The sequence below is a fragment of the Neovison vison genome, chromosome 4 (assembly GCF_020171115.1).
Source record: "Neovison vison isolate M4711 chromosome 4, ASM_NN_V1, whole genome shotgun sequence".
Taxonomy (NCBI): domain Eukaryota; kingdom Metazoa; phylum Chordata; class Mammalia; order Carnivora; family Mustelidae; genus Neogale; species Neogale vison.
In genome coordinates, this window is record NC_058094.1 from 138982904 (window position 1) to 139003155 (window position 20252).

General features: G+C 39.9%; 1 gene segment (V, D, J or C); it reads left to right on the forward strand.

Moving 5' to 3' along the window:
- The first annotated feature begins 226 nt into the window (after window positions 1-226).
- Window positions 227-19722, forward strand: LOC122905389. The segment is given in 5 exon segments: window positions 227-310; window positions 3328-3344; window positions 9110-9432; window positions 17164-17211; window positions 19244-19722. Coding segments are annotated over 5 exon segments (951 nt in total).
- The last annotated feature ends 530 nt before the right edge of the window (window positions 19723-20252 follow it).

Sequence of the window (20252 nt, forward strand, 5' to 3'; positions counted from 1 at the left end):
TGGATTCCCTCCACTGGAGGAGTGCTAAGTTGCAGTCTGAGGGATGGTGGAAAATGTGCCAGTGTGGCTTGAGACCAGTGGAGGCGTTGTGAGCTGCATTGACAGATGCTGGAAGGCCTAACAGTGCAAGTTCATACCACTGGAAGGAATGGTGAGCTGTGGTGCTAGAGTCACTGGAAGACATAGCAATGCTGCTTGCCACCACTGGAGGCAGTGGCAAGATGCCATGGGAAAAATGCTGGAAGAGGAATCAGTGAAGCCTGTCAGCGCTGAGGGCAGGGGTGAGGTGCTGGGTGACAGACCCGGAAAGGTGAGGCACTGCAGGTTCTTTCTACATGACAGAGTGCTAAGCTGTATAGTTTCTGTTTCCCCAGGTTCAATAGTGGAGGTAACAATCCCTGGAGCCAAGCCCCCACTCAGCATTTGCCCTGTGTCCCCAGGTTTGGTGGTAATGGGCTGTCAGCATGGTGCAGGAGGTGTCTCCCAGTGGGGGATCTGGAGCCGGGGAAACCAAACTCGACCCATGGTGCCTTTTGAACTGAGGAGTTGAGTGTTTGTTTCGAAGAGTCTATTTGTTTCTCCAAAAAGGGCAAGCATTGGCTGGCTTGAGAAGGAAGTGAATGGCCACTGAAGAAACAAATATGTGTTTCCCCTTCTCCCAGGAATTGGAGCAGGTGTGCAGGCTTTAGGTGGGAGGCGCCTACTTATCTGCACCTGACAACCCTTCTTCACTCTGGCTCCATGAGACCTGAAGTTTGGAAATCAGCATCTGAGTCAGTCATGCAGCTTGTCCCAGGACATCAATGTTCAAAGAATATAGCAGGCCCATTGGGTGCAAGTTCACATCCATGCCAGGATGAGAGGTAAAACTTCTCTTTCACCCCAAATGTTCTGGGCTTTTCTCTTGTTTCCAGTGGAGCCACAAAGCCACACTGAAGCAGTTGTCAGCAATGTAGAGGGGGTGCCAGAGTTCCTGAGTTTCTCTGCAGGGAGCTCATGGTGGGGATCCCATTTTCTCTGTTGATTTCTGGCTTATGAAGGTATTTGGAACAGCTCTTTCCTAGGCAATCCTTGCATTTAAAAGGGAAGATGAGATGGACTCAGTGTGTGTTTTGAACATAGAATATGTTCCTTCATCTAATAGTGTTTATTCTGTTGGGCCTAGGTTGTGGTGGAATGGACAGCATCTAGAGTTAGGTGGCTGTTTGTGGTCAGATAGAAACATAGATGATGGCTCCTTTGTCCACGATGATGTATCTGAATGGATTTGTCTTTTCATCCAGAGTTTCAATGAGGGCAGAGGGAAATTTCAAAATGATTCCAAGGAACCTTGGATGATTGAAAAGGGAAGCTTAACTTTCTAGTTTCACTCAGTGGACCATCTAGATAGTTGTACATGCCATATTTTCTCTGCAGTTTCATGGGTGGTAAAGTCAGAAGGAGAGTCTTTGGGAATTCTCCTGAATAGAGGCATTCTGGTGGCTTCACAGGGCTTGGCCTCAGGAACCCTGGGGTGAATTTCTGTAGATGATTACCTGATCCTGGGTGAGTCATGTTATCCTACAGGTTTTCCATTTTCTCCTTAGGAAATGGCTTGCAGGGAATGTTCTGCTTAATGTGGAACCTTCCTGTACTGTCGGTGGGCATGCAGGCTGTTGCAGCCACTCTAAAAAAGAGTATGGTGGTTCCTCCAAAAGCTAAAAACTGAAGAACCCTAGGATCCAGCCATTGCACTAATATGTATTTCCCCAAAAGGCGCAAAAATGCACATTCAATGGGGGTACAAGCACCATGATGTTTATAGAAACATTATCAACAACAGTGAAACAATAGAGGAAGTCCCAATGTCCATTCACTGATGAATGGAGAAAGAATATGTGGGATACACACACACACACACACACACACACACACGTTAGGATCATTATTAAATGAAATGAGACTGAGACAAAGTGAAAGTTATTTAAAGCTTTATTTTATGATAAGTATTAGAAGTTAGACTAATTAGCCAGGGGAATAAGACTGAGACAAGGTGAAAGTTATGTAAAGTTCTATTTTATGTTAAGCATTAGAACTCAGTCTGACTGGCCAGGGCCATCTCTGAAGAGAGGGACCACCCCCCAGCCTACAGGCTCAAGAACTGACTGACTGACCAGTCAGGGCCGCCTCCGAAGAGGGCGACTCTTGCCCATCTTACAGACTACTTTTTATAGAGCAAAAGTCTGGCCACACATAGGTGGCCAATGAGATTATAGACATGTCAGGTCACATGCAGGTGGCCAATTGAATTACAATTCATCCTATAGTAGCTGTTTTACTTAACCTATTACTCTGGTCAGAATTGGTGTTCAAGGTTGGTGCCCAAATGGCGGGGTTTACATTCTTTGGTGATTAGGGAAAAAGTATGTGTGTTTTACTAATTGGATGTCTCCACCTGGCCTGACTCATCCTTTTATTCTGGGCTCTGTTATCAGGAACTGGCCTACCTGGGCTTGTATTCTGGGCTCTGTTATTAGGAACTAGCTGACCATATTCTGCTGGTTTCCCAGACTTGTTTTTAAGTAGGTTTCTCTGGGGATGGGGGCGGCAGGGTCAGTTTAAGATTTACTGCACAAACAACAAAATAGCTTTTAACCAAGATGGAGTCGCTCTGGCTAAATAGGTTCTTAAAATACATATAGATAGATAGATAGATAGATATAGAGATATAGTTAGATATAAATCTATTGATCTATCCACACAATGGAATAGGACCCAGCTTTAAAACAAATGAAATCTTACCATCCGCAAGGAAGTGGATGGATCTAGAGTGGATTTAGCTAAGCAAAATCAGTAAGAAAAGACAAATACCCTTGACTTTACTCCTATGGAGTTTCAGAAAGAAAACAGATGAACATAGTGAGGGGAGAAAGATAGGCAAATGAGAAAACAGACTCAACCTTAGAGCACAAACCAAGGGTTGTTGAGGGCAGGGGTGTGGAGGAAAGGGTTAAATGGGTGATGGCTATTAGGGAGGACACTTGTTGTGATGAGCTCTGGGTGTTCTATGCAGATGAGGAATCATGAAATCCTACCCTTGAAGCAAGGAATTAACACTGCATGGAAACAAATTGGAATTGAAGTCAATGAAGAAAAGACCATGTTCTGCTTCATGAAGAGTGAGGTAAAAATGGAATGATTTCTACTGTCCTATTCTGTAGATGATTATTTTCAAACACACTGAAGTAGGATACACTAGTTTCTGGTTGCATTAGGAGTCCTCAGAAAGATACAATGAAAGATTCAGATCCCAGAGCATGTTCATGTTCATTGATACGTTTCTTCCAGTTTGCCCAGGTACAAAGGTAAGTGGAGATAAATATGGCAGAAGAGGAAAAGAAGTGTTAAGCATTCAGGAAGGAGTATTTTCCCTTTCTTTTTTTATTAATTTATTTATTTTCAGCATAACAGTATTCATTATTTTTTCACCGCACCCAGTGCTCCATGAAATCCGTGCCCTCTATAATACCCACCACCTGGTACACCAAACCCCCACCCCCTGCCACTTCAAACCCCTCAGATAGTTTTTCAGTGTCCATAGTCTCTCATGATTCACCTCCCTTTCCAATTTATCCCAACCCCCTTCTCCTCTCTAACACCTCTTGTCCTCCATGGTATTTGTTATGCTCCACAAATAAGTGAAACCATATGATAATTGACTCCCTCTGCTTGACTTATTTCACTCAGCATAATCTCTTCCAGTCCCGTCCATGTTGCTACAAAAGTTGGGTATTCATCCTTTCTGATGGAGGCATAATACTCCATAGTGTATATGGACCACATCTTCCTTATCCATTTGTCTGTTGAAGGACATCTTAGTTCTTTCCATAGTTTGGCGACCGTGGCCATTACTGCTATAAACATTGGGGTAAAGATGGCCCTTCTTTGCACTACATCTGTATCTTTGGGGTAAATACCCAGGAGTGCAATTTCAGGGTCATAGGGAAGTTCTATTTTTAATTTCTTGAGGAATCTCCACACTGTTCTCCAAAGTGGCTGCACCAACTTGCATTCCCACCAACAGTGTAAGAGGGTTCCCTTTCTCCACATCCCCTCCAACACATGTTGTTTCCTGTCTTGTTAATTTTGGCCATTCTAACTGGTATAAGGTGATATCTCAATGTGGTTTTAAATTGAACCTCCCTGATGGCTAGTGATGATGAACATTTTTTCATGTGTCTGATAGCCATTTGTATGTCTTCATTGGAGAAGTGTCTGTTCATATCTTCTGCCCATTTTTTGATATGTTTGCCTGTTTCATGTGTGTTGAGTTTGAGGAGTTCATTATAGATCCTGGATATCAACCTTTTGTCTCTACTGTCATTTGCAAATATCTTCTCCCATTCCGTGGGTTGCCTCTTAGTTTTGTTGACTGTTTCCTTTGCTGTGCAGAAGCTTTTTATTTTGATGAAGTCCCAAAAGTTTATTTTCGCTTTTGTTTCCTTTGCCTTTGGAGACATATCTTGAAAGAAGTTGCTGTGGCTGATATCAAAGAGATTACTGCCTATGTTCTCCTCTAGGATTCTGATGGATTCCTGTCTCATATTGAGGTATTTTATCCATTTTGAGTTTATCTTTTTGTATAGTGTAAGAGAATGGTCGAGTTTCATTCTTCTATATATAGCTGCCCAGTTTTCCCAGCACCATTTATTGAAGAGACTGTCTTTTTTCCACTGTATATTTTTTTCTGTTTTGTCGAAGATTAATTGACCATAGACTTGAGGGTCCATATCTGGGCTCTCTACTCTGTTCCAGTGGTCTATGTGTCTGTTTTTATGCCAGTACCATGCTGTCTTGGTGATCACAGCTTTGTAATAAAGCTTGAAATCAGGTAACGTGATGCCGCCAGCTTTATTTTTGTTTTTCAACGTTTCCTTAGCGATTCGGGGTCTCTTCTGATTCCATACAAATTTTAGGATTATTTGCTCCAGCTCTTTGAAGAATGCCGGTGGAATTTTGATCGGAATGGCATTAAAAGTATAGATTGCTCTAGGCAGTATAGACATTTTAACAATGTTTATTCTTCCGATCCAAGAGCATGGAATTGTCTTCCATCTTTTTGTGTCTTCTTCAATTTCTTTCATGAGTGTTCTGTAGTTCCTCAAGTATATTTTTTTCTGTTTTGTCGAAGATTAATTGACCATAGACTTGAGGGTCCATATCTGGGCTCTCTACTCTGTTCCACTGGTCTATGTGTCTGTTTTTATGCCAGTACCATGCTGTCTTGGTGATCACAGCTTTGTAATAAAGCTTGAAATCAGGTAACGTGATGCCCCCAGTTTTGTTTTTGTTTTTCAACGTTTCCTTAGCGATTCGGGGTCTCTTCTGATTCCATACAAATTTTTGGATTATTTGCTCCAGCTCTTTGAAGAATACCGGTGGAATTTTGATCAGAATGGCATTAAAAGTATAAATTTCTCTAGGCAGTATCGACATTTTAACAATGTTTATTCTTCCGATCCAAGAGCATGGAATTGTCTTCCATCTTTTTGTGTCTTCTTCAATTTCTTTCATGAGTGTTCTGTAGTTGCTCATGTACAGATCCTTTACCTCTTTGGTTAGGTTTATTCCCAGGTATCTTATGGTTCTTGGTGCTATAGTAAATGGAATCAATTCTCTAATTTCCCTTTCTGTATTTTCATTGTTAATGTATAAGAAAGCCACCGATTTCTGCACATTGACTTTGTATCCTGCCATGTTGCTGAATTGCTGTATGAGTTCTACTAGTTTGGGGGTGGAGTCTTTTGGGTTTTCCGTATAAAGAATCATGTCATCTGCAAAGAGAGAGAGTTTGATTTCTTCATTACCTGCACTTTGGACTCAGGCTGACCTCAAGATCTGACTCCACCACTTACTGCTTATGTGAACTTGGGTGATTATTCTCTGGCCTCAGTTTTCTAATCCAAAAGATGGGATAACAGGATGTATGAGGGAGACATATGAAAATCAAATGAGAGACTGTAAATCAGTTACTTGGCACATTGTCTGAGCTTTTAAAATTAAAAGCAAAGTATATGGTTGATGAAATATACAGTGTCTTACTATTATAATCAGTAAAATACTATTTGTACTATAAAGAAGATGTACAAAATTAGAACAAGTACATTACGACCTAATTTCTACTTATGGTATGAATAAAAAGCCTCATTGTTTGCTTACTCATTTAGTATAAAAATACGGAGCTTTTATGCATGGGCAAAAATTCTGAAGAATTCTTTTTCCTTTCCTCTCAAAGGAGAAATCCAACTCTTCTTTTCTTAGGAAATGGTCCATGAAATTTTTATTCTAATTCCAAACTAGTGGAAAGAGAAAATTACTAAAGCATTTGTGTTCCAGTTGGAACTCAAATTGGAAAGAGTTCTACTGTATGTAACTTAAATCATTAATTAATAATACATGTGTTTCGTGAGATTAAGAGTCACTTATGGTTTGTCTCCCTCCCTATCCCATCTTGTTTCATGGATTCTTCTCCTACCCACTTAAGCCCCCATGTTGCATCACCACTTCCTCATATCAGGGAGATCATATGATAGTTGTCTTTCTCCGCTTGACTTATTTCGCTAAGCATGATACGCTCTAGTTCCATCCATGTTGTCGCAAATGGCAAGATTTCGTTTCTTTTGATGGCTGCATAGTATTCCATTGTGTATATATACCACATCTTCTTGATCCATTCATCTGTTGATGGACATCTAGGTTCTTTCCATAGTTTGGCTATTGTGGACATCGCTGCTATAAACATTCGGGTGCACGTGCCCCTTTGGATCACTACGTTTGTATCTTTAGGGTAAATTCCCAGTAGTGCAATTGCTGGGTCATAGGGCAGTTCTATTTTCAACATTTTGAGGAACCTCCATGCTGTTTTCCAGAGTGGTTGCACCAGCTTGCATTCCCACCAACAGTGTAGGAGGGTTCCCCTTTCTCCGCATCCTCGCCAGCATCTGTCATTTCCTGACTTGTTGATTTTAGCCATTCTGACTGGTGTGAGGTGATATCTCATTGTGGTTTCGATTTGTATTTCCCTGATGCCGAGTGATATGGAGCACTTTTTCATGTGTCTGTTGGCCATCTGGATGTCTTCTTGGCAGAAACGTCTGTTCATGTCCTCTGCCCATTTCTTGATTGGATTATTTGTTCTTTGGGTGTTGAGTTTGTTAAGTTCTTTATAGATTTTGGACACTAGTCCTTTATCTGATATGTCATTTGCAAATATCTTCTCCCATTCTGTCTGTGGGTTGCTGGGGGGAGGGGGGTTGGGAGAAGGGGGGAAGGTTATGGACATTGGGGAGGGTATGTGCTTTTGGGTAAATTGGAAGGGGAGATGAACCATGAGAGACTATGGACTCTGAAAAACAGTCTGAGGGGTTTGAAGTGGCGGGGGGGTGGGAGGTTGGGGTACCAGGTGGTGGGTATTATAGAGGGCACAGCTTGCATGGAGCACTGGGTGTGGTGAAAAAATAATGAATACTGTTTTTCTGAAAATAAATAAATTGGAAAAAAAAAAAGAAAAAATAATGAATACTGTTTTTCTGAAAATAAGTAAATTGGAAAAAAAAATAAAATAAATAAATAGCAAATAGTTCAGTTATGGTGTTTACCAAAAAAAATCATTAAATAATTTGTTTCCAAAAAAAAAATATTTTGAATTGTATAGCAGTCAAATAACAGGATTAAAAGTAAAAAAAAATAATAATACATGTGTAACAAAGAAATAATCCAGGCTTCAAGGGACATGCCCTTGAGAACCATGATGTATCATTATAATTTGGTATTATATCTGCAAGAAATTCTGATCATGACTGTTAACATGACACCATTAGATAGAACTTTATTCAGCAGTTAAAATGAAATAAAACTGAGGGGTACTACAACAGGTTCAGCAGTCTTGTAGGACAGATTCATATTTGGAGAGAGATGCTAAAAGCCAAAATATGGTATCTTCTTAGCCAAGGTGACTTCAAATGAAATTCCAATATAGATTGTACTTTTAGTGAATATTTCCTAAGGCAGAACAAAATTCTGATACCTGCATTACTTGATTAGGTTACTCTAAGAACATTTCTGAAAATAATAAATTTTTTATATCCAAGTTTTGGAAATATAGTCATTTTGTTTCTAAATTTCAGGCATTGTAAATAATTTGGAGGTGTAGCATTAAACATTGCCCTACTCAAAATCCTAAAGTGGTTCAGATGTGAGGAGTTGTTCTATAAAATCAAAAACCAAGAAGAATTACAGTATTAGAAATTGGCATGGGGGGCACCTGTGTGGCTCAGTGGGTTAAACCCTCTGCCCTTGGCTCAGGTCATGATCCTGGGGTCCTGGAATTGAGCCTCGCATCTGGCTCTCTGCTTGGCAGGGAGCCTGCTTCCTCCTCTCTCTCTGCCTACCTCTCTGCCTACTTGTGATCTCTCTCTGTCAAATAAATAAATAAATAAATAAATAATCTTCTTTTAAAAAGGTGGATACACTTCACTAATTTAAAATTAAATACACTACCAAATAAAAGACTTGTCTTAAAAAAGAAAGAAAGAAAGAAATGGGCATGGGATCCATATTTATAACTAAAATATCAACTTGATGGATTCCCATTCGAAGAAGTGACTGTGTTTTATTTTAAAATATTCCATATTTTGATCTAGTCTCTTTAAAACTGTAACTTTGGGCAAGTTACACACCTCTAGAATCTCTTTTTCCATGGAAACTAAGAAAATAAGCATGTCATAACCCTCTATGGATGAAAAGCCACAGTAAGCACTAATCCTATAGCAACTTTCCTTCCTTTAATTATTTCTGGGTGTAACCACACCATGTTTGTGTTTCTCTAATTATTTTTTTAATGTTTTATTTATTTATTTGACAAAGAGAGAGAAAGCACCAGTAGCCAGAGCAGTGGACAGAGAGAGAGGGGGGAGGCAGCCTCCCCCTTAAGCAGAAAGCCTGTTGTGGAGCTCCATCCCAAGACCCTGGGGTCATGACTGGATCCAAAAACGCTTAACTGACTGAGCCACTCTGGTGCCCTCTAATTATGTTTTAATTGTTATTCCACTTTTTCTTCAACATATAAAAGTCCTGATGAAGATATTTCTCCCAAGCCCACAATTTGTCTTCCTTCAATTACTGAAATAAAAGTCCATAGGGCTGGAACATATCTTTGTTTTCTTGAGGATTTTCCCCCTAATGTTATCAAGATAGATTGGGGAGAAAAGGATGACAAAACAAATCTGAAATCCCAGCAGGGAGACACCGTGAAGACTAATGACACACACATGAAATTCAGCTGGCTGACCGTGACTGGAGCATCAATGGATGAAAAACACAGATGTATCATCAACCATGAGAGTGATAGAAGAAAAATTGATCAAGGGATTCTTTTTCCTTCTATATACAAAGGTATGTGCATATAAACATGAATATAACCTCCCAGAACTCTTTGTTTCAAAGGGATGACCCTCCATTTTCTGTCAAGTATTAATGAAAACAAGCAAATAGAAATTTTTCTCTAATGTTGTTTCATTTATGTTAATAAATGTCATGCTATTTCCCACTAGAATTCAAATAGTATGGGCTTTGGGGGCACCTGGGTGGCTCCTTATTCACCTTAGGTCATGATATCAGGCTCTTGAGATCAAGGTGTGGCATTGGGCTCCATGCTCAGCATGGAGTTTGCTTGAGTTTTCTTCCATCTGCCTCTTTCCCCTGTGCTCGTTCTCTCTCTTTCTCTCTCTCTCAAAATAAATAATAAATCATAAAAAAATAACATGGCCTATGGAACATACAGAGAAAAAATGAAAGACAAATTCACTTAGCTTTTCTCATGTCAGTTTGATCATCATAAATATTAATGTCATGGTGATATTTTTTATAGTCATTTCATGGATTAAATGAAACAATATACATGAGAGCACCTAGCAACTTCACACAAAAGAAATGTTCAGTGTCCACTTCTGATGATTTTACTTGATCAAGAAATAAGAGCATAACAACAGTCTTTCAAGAATGTACTTCTCAGCATCACAGTCCTTCTCACTTCAATCTTGCTCTATTCAAAGTGTAACCCATAAACAATGAGTTATAGGGGTCAAAATGTTCATTTGATGGGGCCAAATAACAGCTCAACCAGAGATAGTAATTTGGCTACTGAGGTTTTAGTATTGATGAGGGAACAGAAGGCAAGCTGAGGACATAGCAGAAGCTGACACCCTGCAGTAAAGATTTGATGAGGCTTACATGTTTAAAAGTTCTTACATTCTACACAATGAATATATTTCTTACCATTGGTAAACCTGCTCAGCAAACATTATTGCAGCCCTAGTGAATGCCAGGCCTGGAAGGGATGAAGGATGAGCTACTCTCCCAAGAAGGATCACTACAGTAATGCAAATGTACTTTTCCTAATCACTCAGGGTACCTATGATTTAGGCATGATTTGAGCATGGTGTCCCAAAGGAGCTCCATTGGTGTAGACACTGGTCATATTCATACAGTGTCAGCAGACAGAAGAAAGTGCTCTGGCCCCACTGTGACCCAGTAATTCACTAGACTCAGTCAAGTCCTGGCATTAACAGTACAGAACACCCAACTTTTGTAGCAACATGGACGGGACTGGAAGAGATTATGCTGAGTGAAAGAAGTCAAGCAGAGAGAGTCAGTTATCATATGGTTTCACTTATTTGTGGAGCATAACAAATAGCATGGAGGACAAGGGGCGTTAGAGAGGAGTAGGGAATTTGGGTAAATTGGAAGGGGAGGTGAACCATGAGAGACTATGGACTCTGAAAAACAGTCTGAGGGGTTTGAAGTGGCGGGGGGGTGGGAGGGTGGGGTACCAGGTGGTGGGTATTATAGAGGACACGGCTTGCATGGAGCACTGGGTGTGGTGAAAAAATAATGAATAATGTTTTTCTGAAAATAAATAAATTGGAAATTAAATAAATAAATAAATAGAAATTAAAAAAAAAAAAAACAGTACAGAACAAGGCCACAGAGGGCCCATAAAGAAGGAATCAGTTTGTGCTTTTCCCTGTGATTCACAAGCACCTTTTAAGCAGTGGGGAACAAACACATAACAACAACTGTGAAGAGTTTTCTATATGCAAGTTGAAGTTTCTGAAGTAAAACTTTGTCTTCTTGGAGCATTGAAAAAACAAAAATAAAAATAAAAACAAAAAAACTCACATACCCAAAATGACAACACTTAGTTTAAGGTTGCAAGTCACTAAACCAGGACTTAATACCTAACCCAAGTGCAATTTCAACCCCCCAGAATATTAACATTTACCCAGTCAACATGGGAATTTCCTGGTCAGTACCAAGAGTTTTCCTGAGGACCCCTTCCATTCCTCTCAGGAGGCTGACCTTACCTAAAGCAATGAATTCTTTGTTAAGAATTTTCTTTTTTCTTCTCACTCTCTGAGTTCTCATCTCCTTCCTAGATGGGAAGCTGTGTGATTCATTGACTGATTGAATAATGGCACCATTAGATCTTTAACATTTATATAGTTGAATTTTTGTTCTTTTTTTTAAAGATATTTATTTATTTGATAGAGAGAGAGATCACAAGTAGGCAGAGAGGCACAAAGTCTTAGCTAATGGGTTCCATAAATTCTACGGAGAGTAGCTCACCATTTTCTGATATACCTGTTTATTTTTCTTTTTTAAATTTTCATTTATTATTTTTTATGACACATCTGTTTATTTCCACCTAGATTACAGATATATAGCAAAATTACACAATCTTTATTTTTAAAAGTTTTATTTAATTGACAGAGAGAGATAAAACAAGTGGGGGAGATGGAGAGAGAAAAGCAGACTTCCTGCTGAGCAGAGAGCCTGATGCAGGGATCCATCCCAGCACCTTGGGATCAGGGCCTTAGCTGAATGCAGTTGCTTAACTGACAGAGCCATGGAGGGGAGTCCAAAATTGCAAAATCTTAAAAGCTTCTTTTTGAATCTTGGGGAAATGGCATGGTAACCACCAATTGGAGACCTCAAAAGTATGAAACAGTTTACCATCAATGTCTAATTTGTCAGGTCTATAATCCCAGAACAACTGTTTACTCTTGGGAGGCTTCATGCCTCCTCCCTCTGGACTCTCTGAACACCTGCAGTTGGACTTCATTCCACTGGCAGTATGTGTTGTTAATATGCCCTTGTCATTGTTTGTGTATTTTCTGGATGGGTTTAAGCCTTTCCTTGCCAAGGGGCTGATGCTCTCATTGTGGAAAAGACATGGTTAAAAATGGGTTTCCCCCTTCGGGTACACCTTCTGTGATCTCTAGTGATCAAGGCCCCTATTTCACAGGTAAAATCTTAGGAATCTTTAGGAAAACCTTGCAAACTTTCTGGAATTGTCTCTGTACAACCTTCTGCTGATCCTTTGTGTCACCTGCTAGTCTGACCAGCTAATATGTCTCTAACATTTGATGTTCAAGCCTGCCATCACCAGGTTACAGAAACCTTCTTAGAAAACAATTAAAAGTGTCTTCTCAGTCACAGGTTGGAGCCTGGTGATTAGGTATTTTACACACATTGTCAGAGGAAGACACCCCTCAAATCCCAGTAGAAGAGGGATCTTACCTAGTGCTCTTACTGTCAAACAAAAGGTATTAAGCCTCAGGTGCACATCACACAGCTACAGAAGTCTCCATCTGATACCTGGCTCTGCCTAGACCCTGGAGTTTCTGAATCAAATTGAGAGAAAGAAAAGTAGCTGATATCCAAGTAGATTGCTTTCACCTAAACAAGGGTTCAAGACTTCATACTTTAACTGAATATGAAATCCTTTCTCCCTCTTTTCTTTTACTCTGGCAATAGCCTGTATCTCCCAGGTCATTGCCAAAGGGGTTAAACTCTGAACTTTAGAGCGAATTTTTATTTTGGGCTAGCAGGAAACCTAACCCTGGTTCTAATTTTTCTCAAGGTAAATAAGACATCTCATTGGTTGACTCCGTTAAAGATATAGCCTGAGTTAGTATGACTACCAAGAAGCCATCAGGATTCATTCCTTTGGCTGGTACCTACTTCCATGGTTAGGGATAATTGGAGGTGAGGAATGATCAAGATCTTCTCCTCCATTTTAAAAATTGTTGCAGAATCCCTCCTGAAGCAATGAGTACCCAGAAAAAGTCCATAGACTCTGGACAAAGCAGTTCTTAAAAGCAAGATAGCCCTTGATTATGACTTAGCTGAGCAAGGCTAGATCTGTGCTATAGGCAACACTACATGCTATACTCAGGTGAACATTATTGGGGAAGTTAAAGACCAATAACATCAGTTCATGTTTCGAGCCAAGCCATTTGGCTTAACAGAGTGATTCCTTCAGCAGGGGCTTTCTCACTTATTTGATTTTAATTGCTTTGAGCCTTGGGGCCAATGACATCAAATAGCTCTTCAAACATGGGGAATTATCCTGTTTACAGACATCAAAATAATCTGCCTGGTGCTTTATGTTCTCTCAGAAGCTTGACATGCAAATTCAAAGCCAGTAATCTCCAAGCAAATGGTCTTTCTAAGACTGGAACATCACAAAGAATGAAGAGAATGACTAACTTAAAAATGGTAAAGCTGAAGTGGTAACCTGTGACTATCACAAGGGTTAAGCAAAAATGTCAAGACATGTGAATATCATCCAGGAGAACATCAAATACTGTGAGAACTTCAGAGAAGTTGCTGAGAGTGGTGTTAATACATTCAGCCTAGTATCCATCTCTCCGTTAAGCTGAGAGACGATCAAAAGGCAGTGTTGGTAAAAAGGAAAACCACGCTCAAAATGCACTCACTTAGCTTAAGGCCACAAGTCATTAAAGTCGTCATACCTACCCAACTGCAGTTTCAACACCTAGAATTGCAGCCTTTAACCAGTTGACATGGGAATTTCTTGGTCAGCACTAGGATGTTTACTCATTGGCCCCATCTATTTCCCTGAGGAGAATGGCCTTGCCTAAAGAAATGGATTCCTTGCTGATAATTTCTTTTTCACTACTATTTTGAAAAACCTCTCCTGTAGGTTTATGGAGTTTCCCTCTACTTGCTGATAGGATGATGCTCAATTCATGAATAGTTTGATAAATACAGCCAATTAGATTTTTAAAATTTACTCAGTTGAATTTTTGTTATTTCACATATTCTTAGTTAGTCCAATGATCAAAGTAGAGTTAAACATTTACCTTTGCTTTCACCTAAACTGTGATTAAGAGGAGATGAAATTATTTTAGTGAAAATGTTTGCTGTTGAAGACATAACATGGATGGACTTATTCCTATATTTATTGTATTTATTTATATCATTTCGTAAAACTAACCAGAGTAAGATTATACAGACAGTCCTAATTTTTTGTATGCTGGGGTTCTTTTTTTAATTTAAATTCAATTAATTATCATATAGTATATTATTGGTTTTAGAGGTAGAGTTCAGTGATTCATTGGTTGTATATAACACCCGATGCTCATTCCATCCAGTGCTCTCCTTTATGCCCATCACCCAGCTACCTGATCCTCTCACTCCCCTCCTCTCCAGCAACCTTCAGTTTGTTTCCTATGATTAAGAGATGTTTTTTTGGAGTGTATAATCTTGGGTGGAGACCGTTCAGCCTCTAGTACATGAATGCCGGTTTCATTCGCGAGATTCGGAAAGTTTTCATGAAGGACTTGTTCCACGACATCTTCTAGACTTCTTTCTTTCTCCTCCCCTTCAGGAATTCCAATAATTCTGACGTTGGAACGCTTCATGGCATCACTTATTTCCCTAATTCTGCTTTCGTGGGATCTAAGCTGTTTGTTCCAGGCTTCCTCCTGATCCTTTCTCTCTATCTGTTTGTCTTCCAGATCACTAATTCTATCTTCTGTCTCAGTTACCCTAGCTTTGAGAGAGTTTAGATTGGATTGGAACTCATTGAGAGCATTGTGGACCTCCTCCCTGGTAGCTTTGAGCTCCGCCCTAACATTGTGAACATCCTGTCTGGTCGCTTTCAGTTCAGCTCTAATCAATTCTGTTTGGTCATCCATGGCTTTCTCCAACCTAGCTATTGCCTGGATAATTGTTAGCCTGAATTCTCTTTCCGACATATTGTCTATGCTGATAGCCAGTCTCTTATGGTTTGTCTCCCTCTCTGATTTCATCTTGTTTTATTTTTCTAGTCTTATTTTATTTTTTCCAGTTTCATTTTTTTTACTAACCAGAATCATGCTGTATATACTATTCTTTGATATGCTTGTTGGAGATATATTCAGCCTAGCAATCTCTTTTTATCTGCTATGTATTGCACAGAATTAATGTCATTATTTGGGTTTCTTCATTCTGCTGTTATAATTATGGCCCACTCTTATGCACAAACTTGAGCACAGGGCTGGAATTTAGGTGGAAGAGTGTCACTTTGGGCCCTGGTCAATCTGAGGTGAAGGTATGTTCACTTGGCATTGAGCAGGTGGCAGGCCATGCCTACTGACTCAGGCAGGAGGGTGGCTGGATTGTGGTTGGGACTCATAGGCTGATGGCATTATGTGTGATGGGGATGTGGCTGGTTTTGCATTTAACTTATGTTTTCTGGGAAACTCTATCTCTCCTTCTATTCTGAATGAAAGTCTTGCTGGATAGTATATTGTTGGCTATAGGTATTTTCCTTTTAGCACTTTGAAAGTATTTTGCCATCTTCTTCTGGCCTGTAAAGTTTCTGCTGAAAAACCCACAATAGCCTAAGGGGGTTCCCTTATATGTAACTGCTTTCATTTCTCTTGCTTCTTTTAAAATTCTCTCTTTATCACTACTTTAGGCCATCTTATTTACTTTGTGTCTTGGTACAGACCTCTTTGTGTTGGTTTTGTCGGAGGCTCTTTGTACCTCTTGGATCTGGATTTCTCTTTTCCTCTCCAGATTCAGGAAATTCTCAGCTAATATTTATTCAAATAAATCTTTGGTCCCCTTTTCTCACTCTTCTCCTTCTGGGATCTGTATCATACAACTGTTATGCTTGACAGTGTCACTGAGTTCCTTGGATCTATTCTCATTTGTATACTTTTCTTCCCTCATCTGCTCAGCTTGATTACTTTCCTTTACTCTGTCCTCCAGGTTGCTGATCTCTTCTACTTCCACTTATTTGTTATGTATTTCAGTGGACTTTTATTTTCATTTAATGAAAATCCATTATCTCTAACTGGTTCTTTTTTAGGTCTCCTATCTCTTTGTGGAGGGTCTCATGGCAAGTATCTTCTTCATAAGAATTACTTTAACTCACTATCAGACATATTAACTTATTTCTGTTTTTGTTTTTGTTTTAGGTCTATTGTTATGATTTTGCTCTACTCTTTCATTTGGGACATATTCTTCTGTCTCCCCACTTTGCCTAGTGCTGTGTATGTTTCTATGTGTTAGGAAAGTCAGCTATGTCTCCCACACTGAAGTAGTGACTTTATGAAGAAGAGGTCCTGTAGTGCCTGGCAATGCAATGTCTCCTTTTCACCAGAAAACGGTGCTTCCGGGGTGTCTCTTCTGTGTGTTGTGTGCACCCTCCTGTTGTGGCTGGGAAGTGTTTGCCTTCAGTCCAGCCTGCAATGACTCTTCACCTGTTGTAGGCAGAGTCCAGTGCCTGTAGTGTTAGTGAGTTGGTCTGGGGCTGCCTTGGGCTTGAATCGGTTGAGGTGTTTGCCAGAAATGAAGTAGCACCAAACTGCAGGACACTTTCCTTATGTTGTCCTCTGAGAAGCTTTTGTTGGTGTATGGGGCCAGCAGTTAGACCAGCTGCCTATCTCCAGCTCACTGCTGGGGCCACAGAGTGGTGTGTGGTTGTCTTCCCCTCTCCCTGGGGCAGGACTCACTGTGGAGGGCTGTTGGTCCTTGTCTGGACAGCTTGTGTGTTGCCAGGCTTGTGGTACTGCTTTGATGGGATCTTGCCAAGAATGATCAGAGGAGGTGGATCTGCTTCACTGGCCTCTTGTCTATGTTGGGCTGCAGAGGATCCCGACAACCCCAATTTTTTTATTTCTACAACTAATCTATCTATCTATCTATCTATCTATCTATCATCATCTATTAATCTATTATCTACCATCTATCTACCCATATAGCCACAACAGAGACAATGTCAAAGAAAGATATAAACAATGGAATACTTGTTCTCATTTCTTTTAGAGCTTGCTGCTATTATCTCCACAAAAGCTTCTCTGAATGATGAAAATGGTTAGTTTTTAATCTATGTTTGCCTTTATGTTATGCTATAATATTTTACCATCTGATCAGCATAACTGTTGAACTTCCCTGGTTTCAGGGAGAAAACTTAGAATGGCAGGATCTTGCAAAATACACTGAGTGATATTTAAAGTCAATCCATCATTTTTCAGGAGTGTCCTTTACAAATGTTGGTTTGGATGTGTTCTGAATTCCTTCAGCAATGAACTTCATTCATTTTTGTAGCTTTTGTTTCTACTGACTGAGGAAAACATATTATCAAGTTGCTTCTAGATTTTTTTAAAAAAAATTTGTTCTTGCTGGTAGTTAATAACATGAACTGACAGAGAGCTTCTTGTACAGAAGGTGTTGTGCTGAACTGTGAGTGCATTTTGTTTAGTTCCTTAATACTCACTACGAATGATTTTATTCCCACTTTCCACATGAGGTCACAGAACTGAAATTATTTAAGTCTCCACACCACACAGTGACATCTATGGCTTCATCCCAGACCATCCAAATCTAGAGTTCATATACTACCTTAGTTTTTATTCTTCCTGAAATCCCAAAATCCTGAGACAGGTGTACACATGAAGGGGGATGTGAGTTTAGGGTTTCAAGTGCCACAGATTGGACTTAAAATCCACTCTTTTAATTATAAGTTGCATGAATATGGGTAAACTATTTACATTTTCTGAACCCACCAAAAATGACACAAATAACACCTAACTCAGTCATAGAAGATATAATGTGACATATGTGAAATGTCTAGCATAAGTATCTCACTTAGCTGCTACATCATTAAGCAGCTCCTGGCTCTTTCTCCCCACATAGGAACAAAGGTAGTGATGAAGAGCTTTGGTTCTAACTCTGCTAATCCACTCTCCTTGTTCAATATCAAGAACTTCTGGGCTCTGATCTTCATCATCACCATCATCCAACTTTATAGTTTTGCTTAATCATTTTGATGTCTTGGTTATTTATTGCACATGGAGGTGCAGAATTAAAGAGCAGTTGAGAAAGTGCTCTTGAATCTGGTGTTGCTGGGATTGAAACCTGGATTCTAGAACTTACTAGTTACATGAAATCAGGCAAATGGTTTCTCTCCTGGTCCTGAGTTTATTGTAAAATGGGAATGAAAATAATAATCTCATAGGTCATTGAAAAATTAAATATGGTTTAAGCTTTGAATTAAAAGTTCTCAAAATTAGTGACATTTAAAAAATTTTTTTAATTTATTTTCAGCATAACAGTATTCATTGTTTTTGCACCACACCCAGTGCTCCATGTAATCTGTGCCCTCTCCAATACCCACCACCTGGTTCCCCCAACCTCCCACCCCCCGCCCCTTCAAAACCCTCAGATTGTTTTTCAGAGTCCATAGTCTCTCATAGTTCACCTCCCCTTCCAATTTCCCTCAACTCCCTTCTCCTCTCTATCTCTCCTTGTCCTCCATGCTATTTGTTATGCTCCACAAATAAGTAAAACCATATGATAACAGTCGCCAAACTGTGGAAAGAACCAAGATACCCTTCAACAGACAAATGGATAAGGAAGATGTGGTCCATATACACTATGGAGTATTATGCCTCCATCAGAAAGGATGAATACCCAACTTTTGTAGCAACATGGACAGGACTGGAAGAGATTATGCTGAGTGAAACAAGTCAAGCAGAGAGAGTCAAAATTAGTGTCATTTAATTTGTACTTATTCTTATTTAGAGACATGGTGGGGACAAAGAAATATTAAAAGCTATTTATTGCCAATGCCTTTTTCCCAATGGATTCATTCATTATAAACAAAAAAGGTTGTGTTTTTTAACTTTTTAGCGCTTTGGAAATCCCAGGTAAATTTCACAAATGTTTGACTGACTTGACCTGAAAAGTTGGTTCTGTGTTGTCTTGGTGGTGGTGATGGTGGTGGTGGTAATGGTGATAGAGTTGTTTATTACCCAGTTGTGCTGGTGTGAGAGTGTCACTTCAATCTAAGTCATCAGAAATGTATACTAAACAACACATGAAATTAATAAAATGTTCCTTTTAGAGCAGCTGCAGCTCATGAACACATCTGCCTATTACACATACCTCCTCCTCTTCCTGAAGAGCCTGGTCTACTCCACCATCATGGTCATCTATCTACTTGGGAGACCAGCAATCTATGCCAATGAGAAGAGTTCCCAACACAATCCTTCCCATTGGCTATTGTCCTTAAAAGTGTCTGCTGAGGATCTAGTGGGACTTCTTTTGGAGACTGGGTATTTCAGTTCACCTGTGTCTTTTTCTACTGTGTCGTTGTTGCATTACTGGTTTACAAACCACTGGGCATACAGAAGCTTTCAGTCTGCATCAAAAACAAATTTCGCCATGACTCAGAGTTTGAACCAGAGGGCATCCACAGGGGCTTCAACACTGCTCCCTCTCCTTAATGTCCACCAGTTCCTCAGCCACCCTGTCCCCATGCCTCTGAGTACAGCCAACGTGCATCTTCTTGTCATGTCCTCCAGGGGTCCTTTAACCATATGATTGCCTGTCTTTTATTTTACATACCTGGAAGCCACCATACTTGTTACCTGAAGTTTGTAGTATTTTTCATAATAGGAAAAATAAAAACAATCAAAAGTCTACTTTGGTCTCTGTGTACTTTCATTTGGTGCAATCTAATTGAGAGTCCAATGTAAGGGACAGCGTGACAACTGAGGCTTCCAACTCAGCATTGGTTGTAGGAATGGTCAGTTCTACATTTCTTTTTTTTTTTTTTAAGATTTTATTTATTTATTTGACAGAGAGAAATCACAAGTAGATGGAGAGGCAGGCAGAGAGAGAGAGAGAGAGAGAAGCAGGCTCCCTGCTGAGCAGAGAGCCCGATGCGGGACTCAATCCCAGGACTCTGAGATCATGACCTGAGCCGAAGGCAGTGGCGTAACCCACTGAGCCACCCAGGTGCCCCAGTTCTACATTTCTAATTCTTGCCCTGAGATAGTCCTTATGATGTCTCCTTTGAGGCATTGCCCTCAGAGACGCCGCAGCCAGTGAAGGTGCCCAGGTTATTTCTC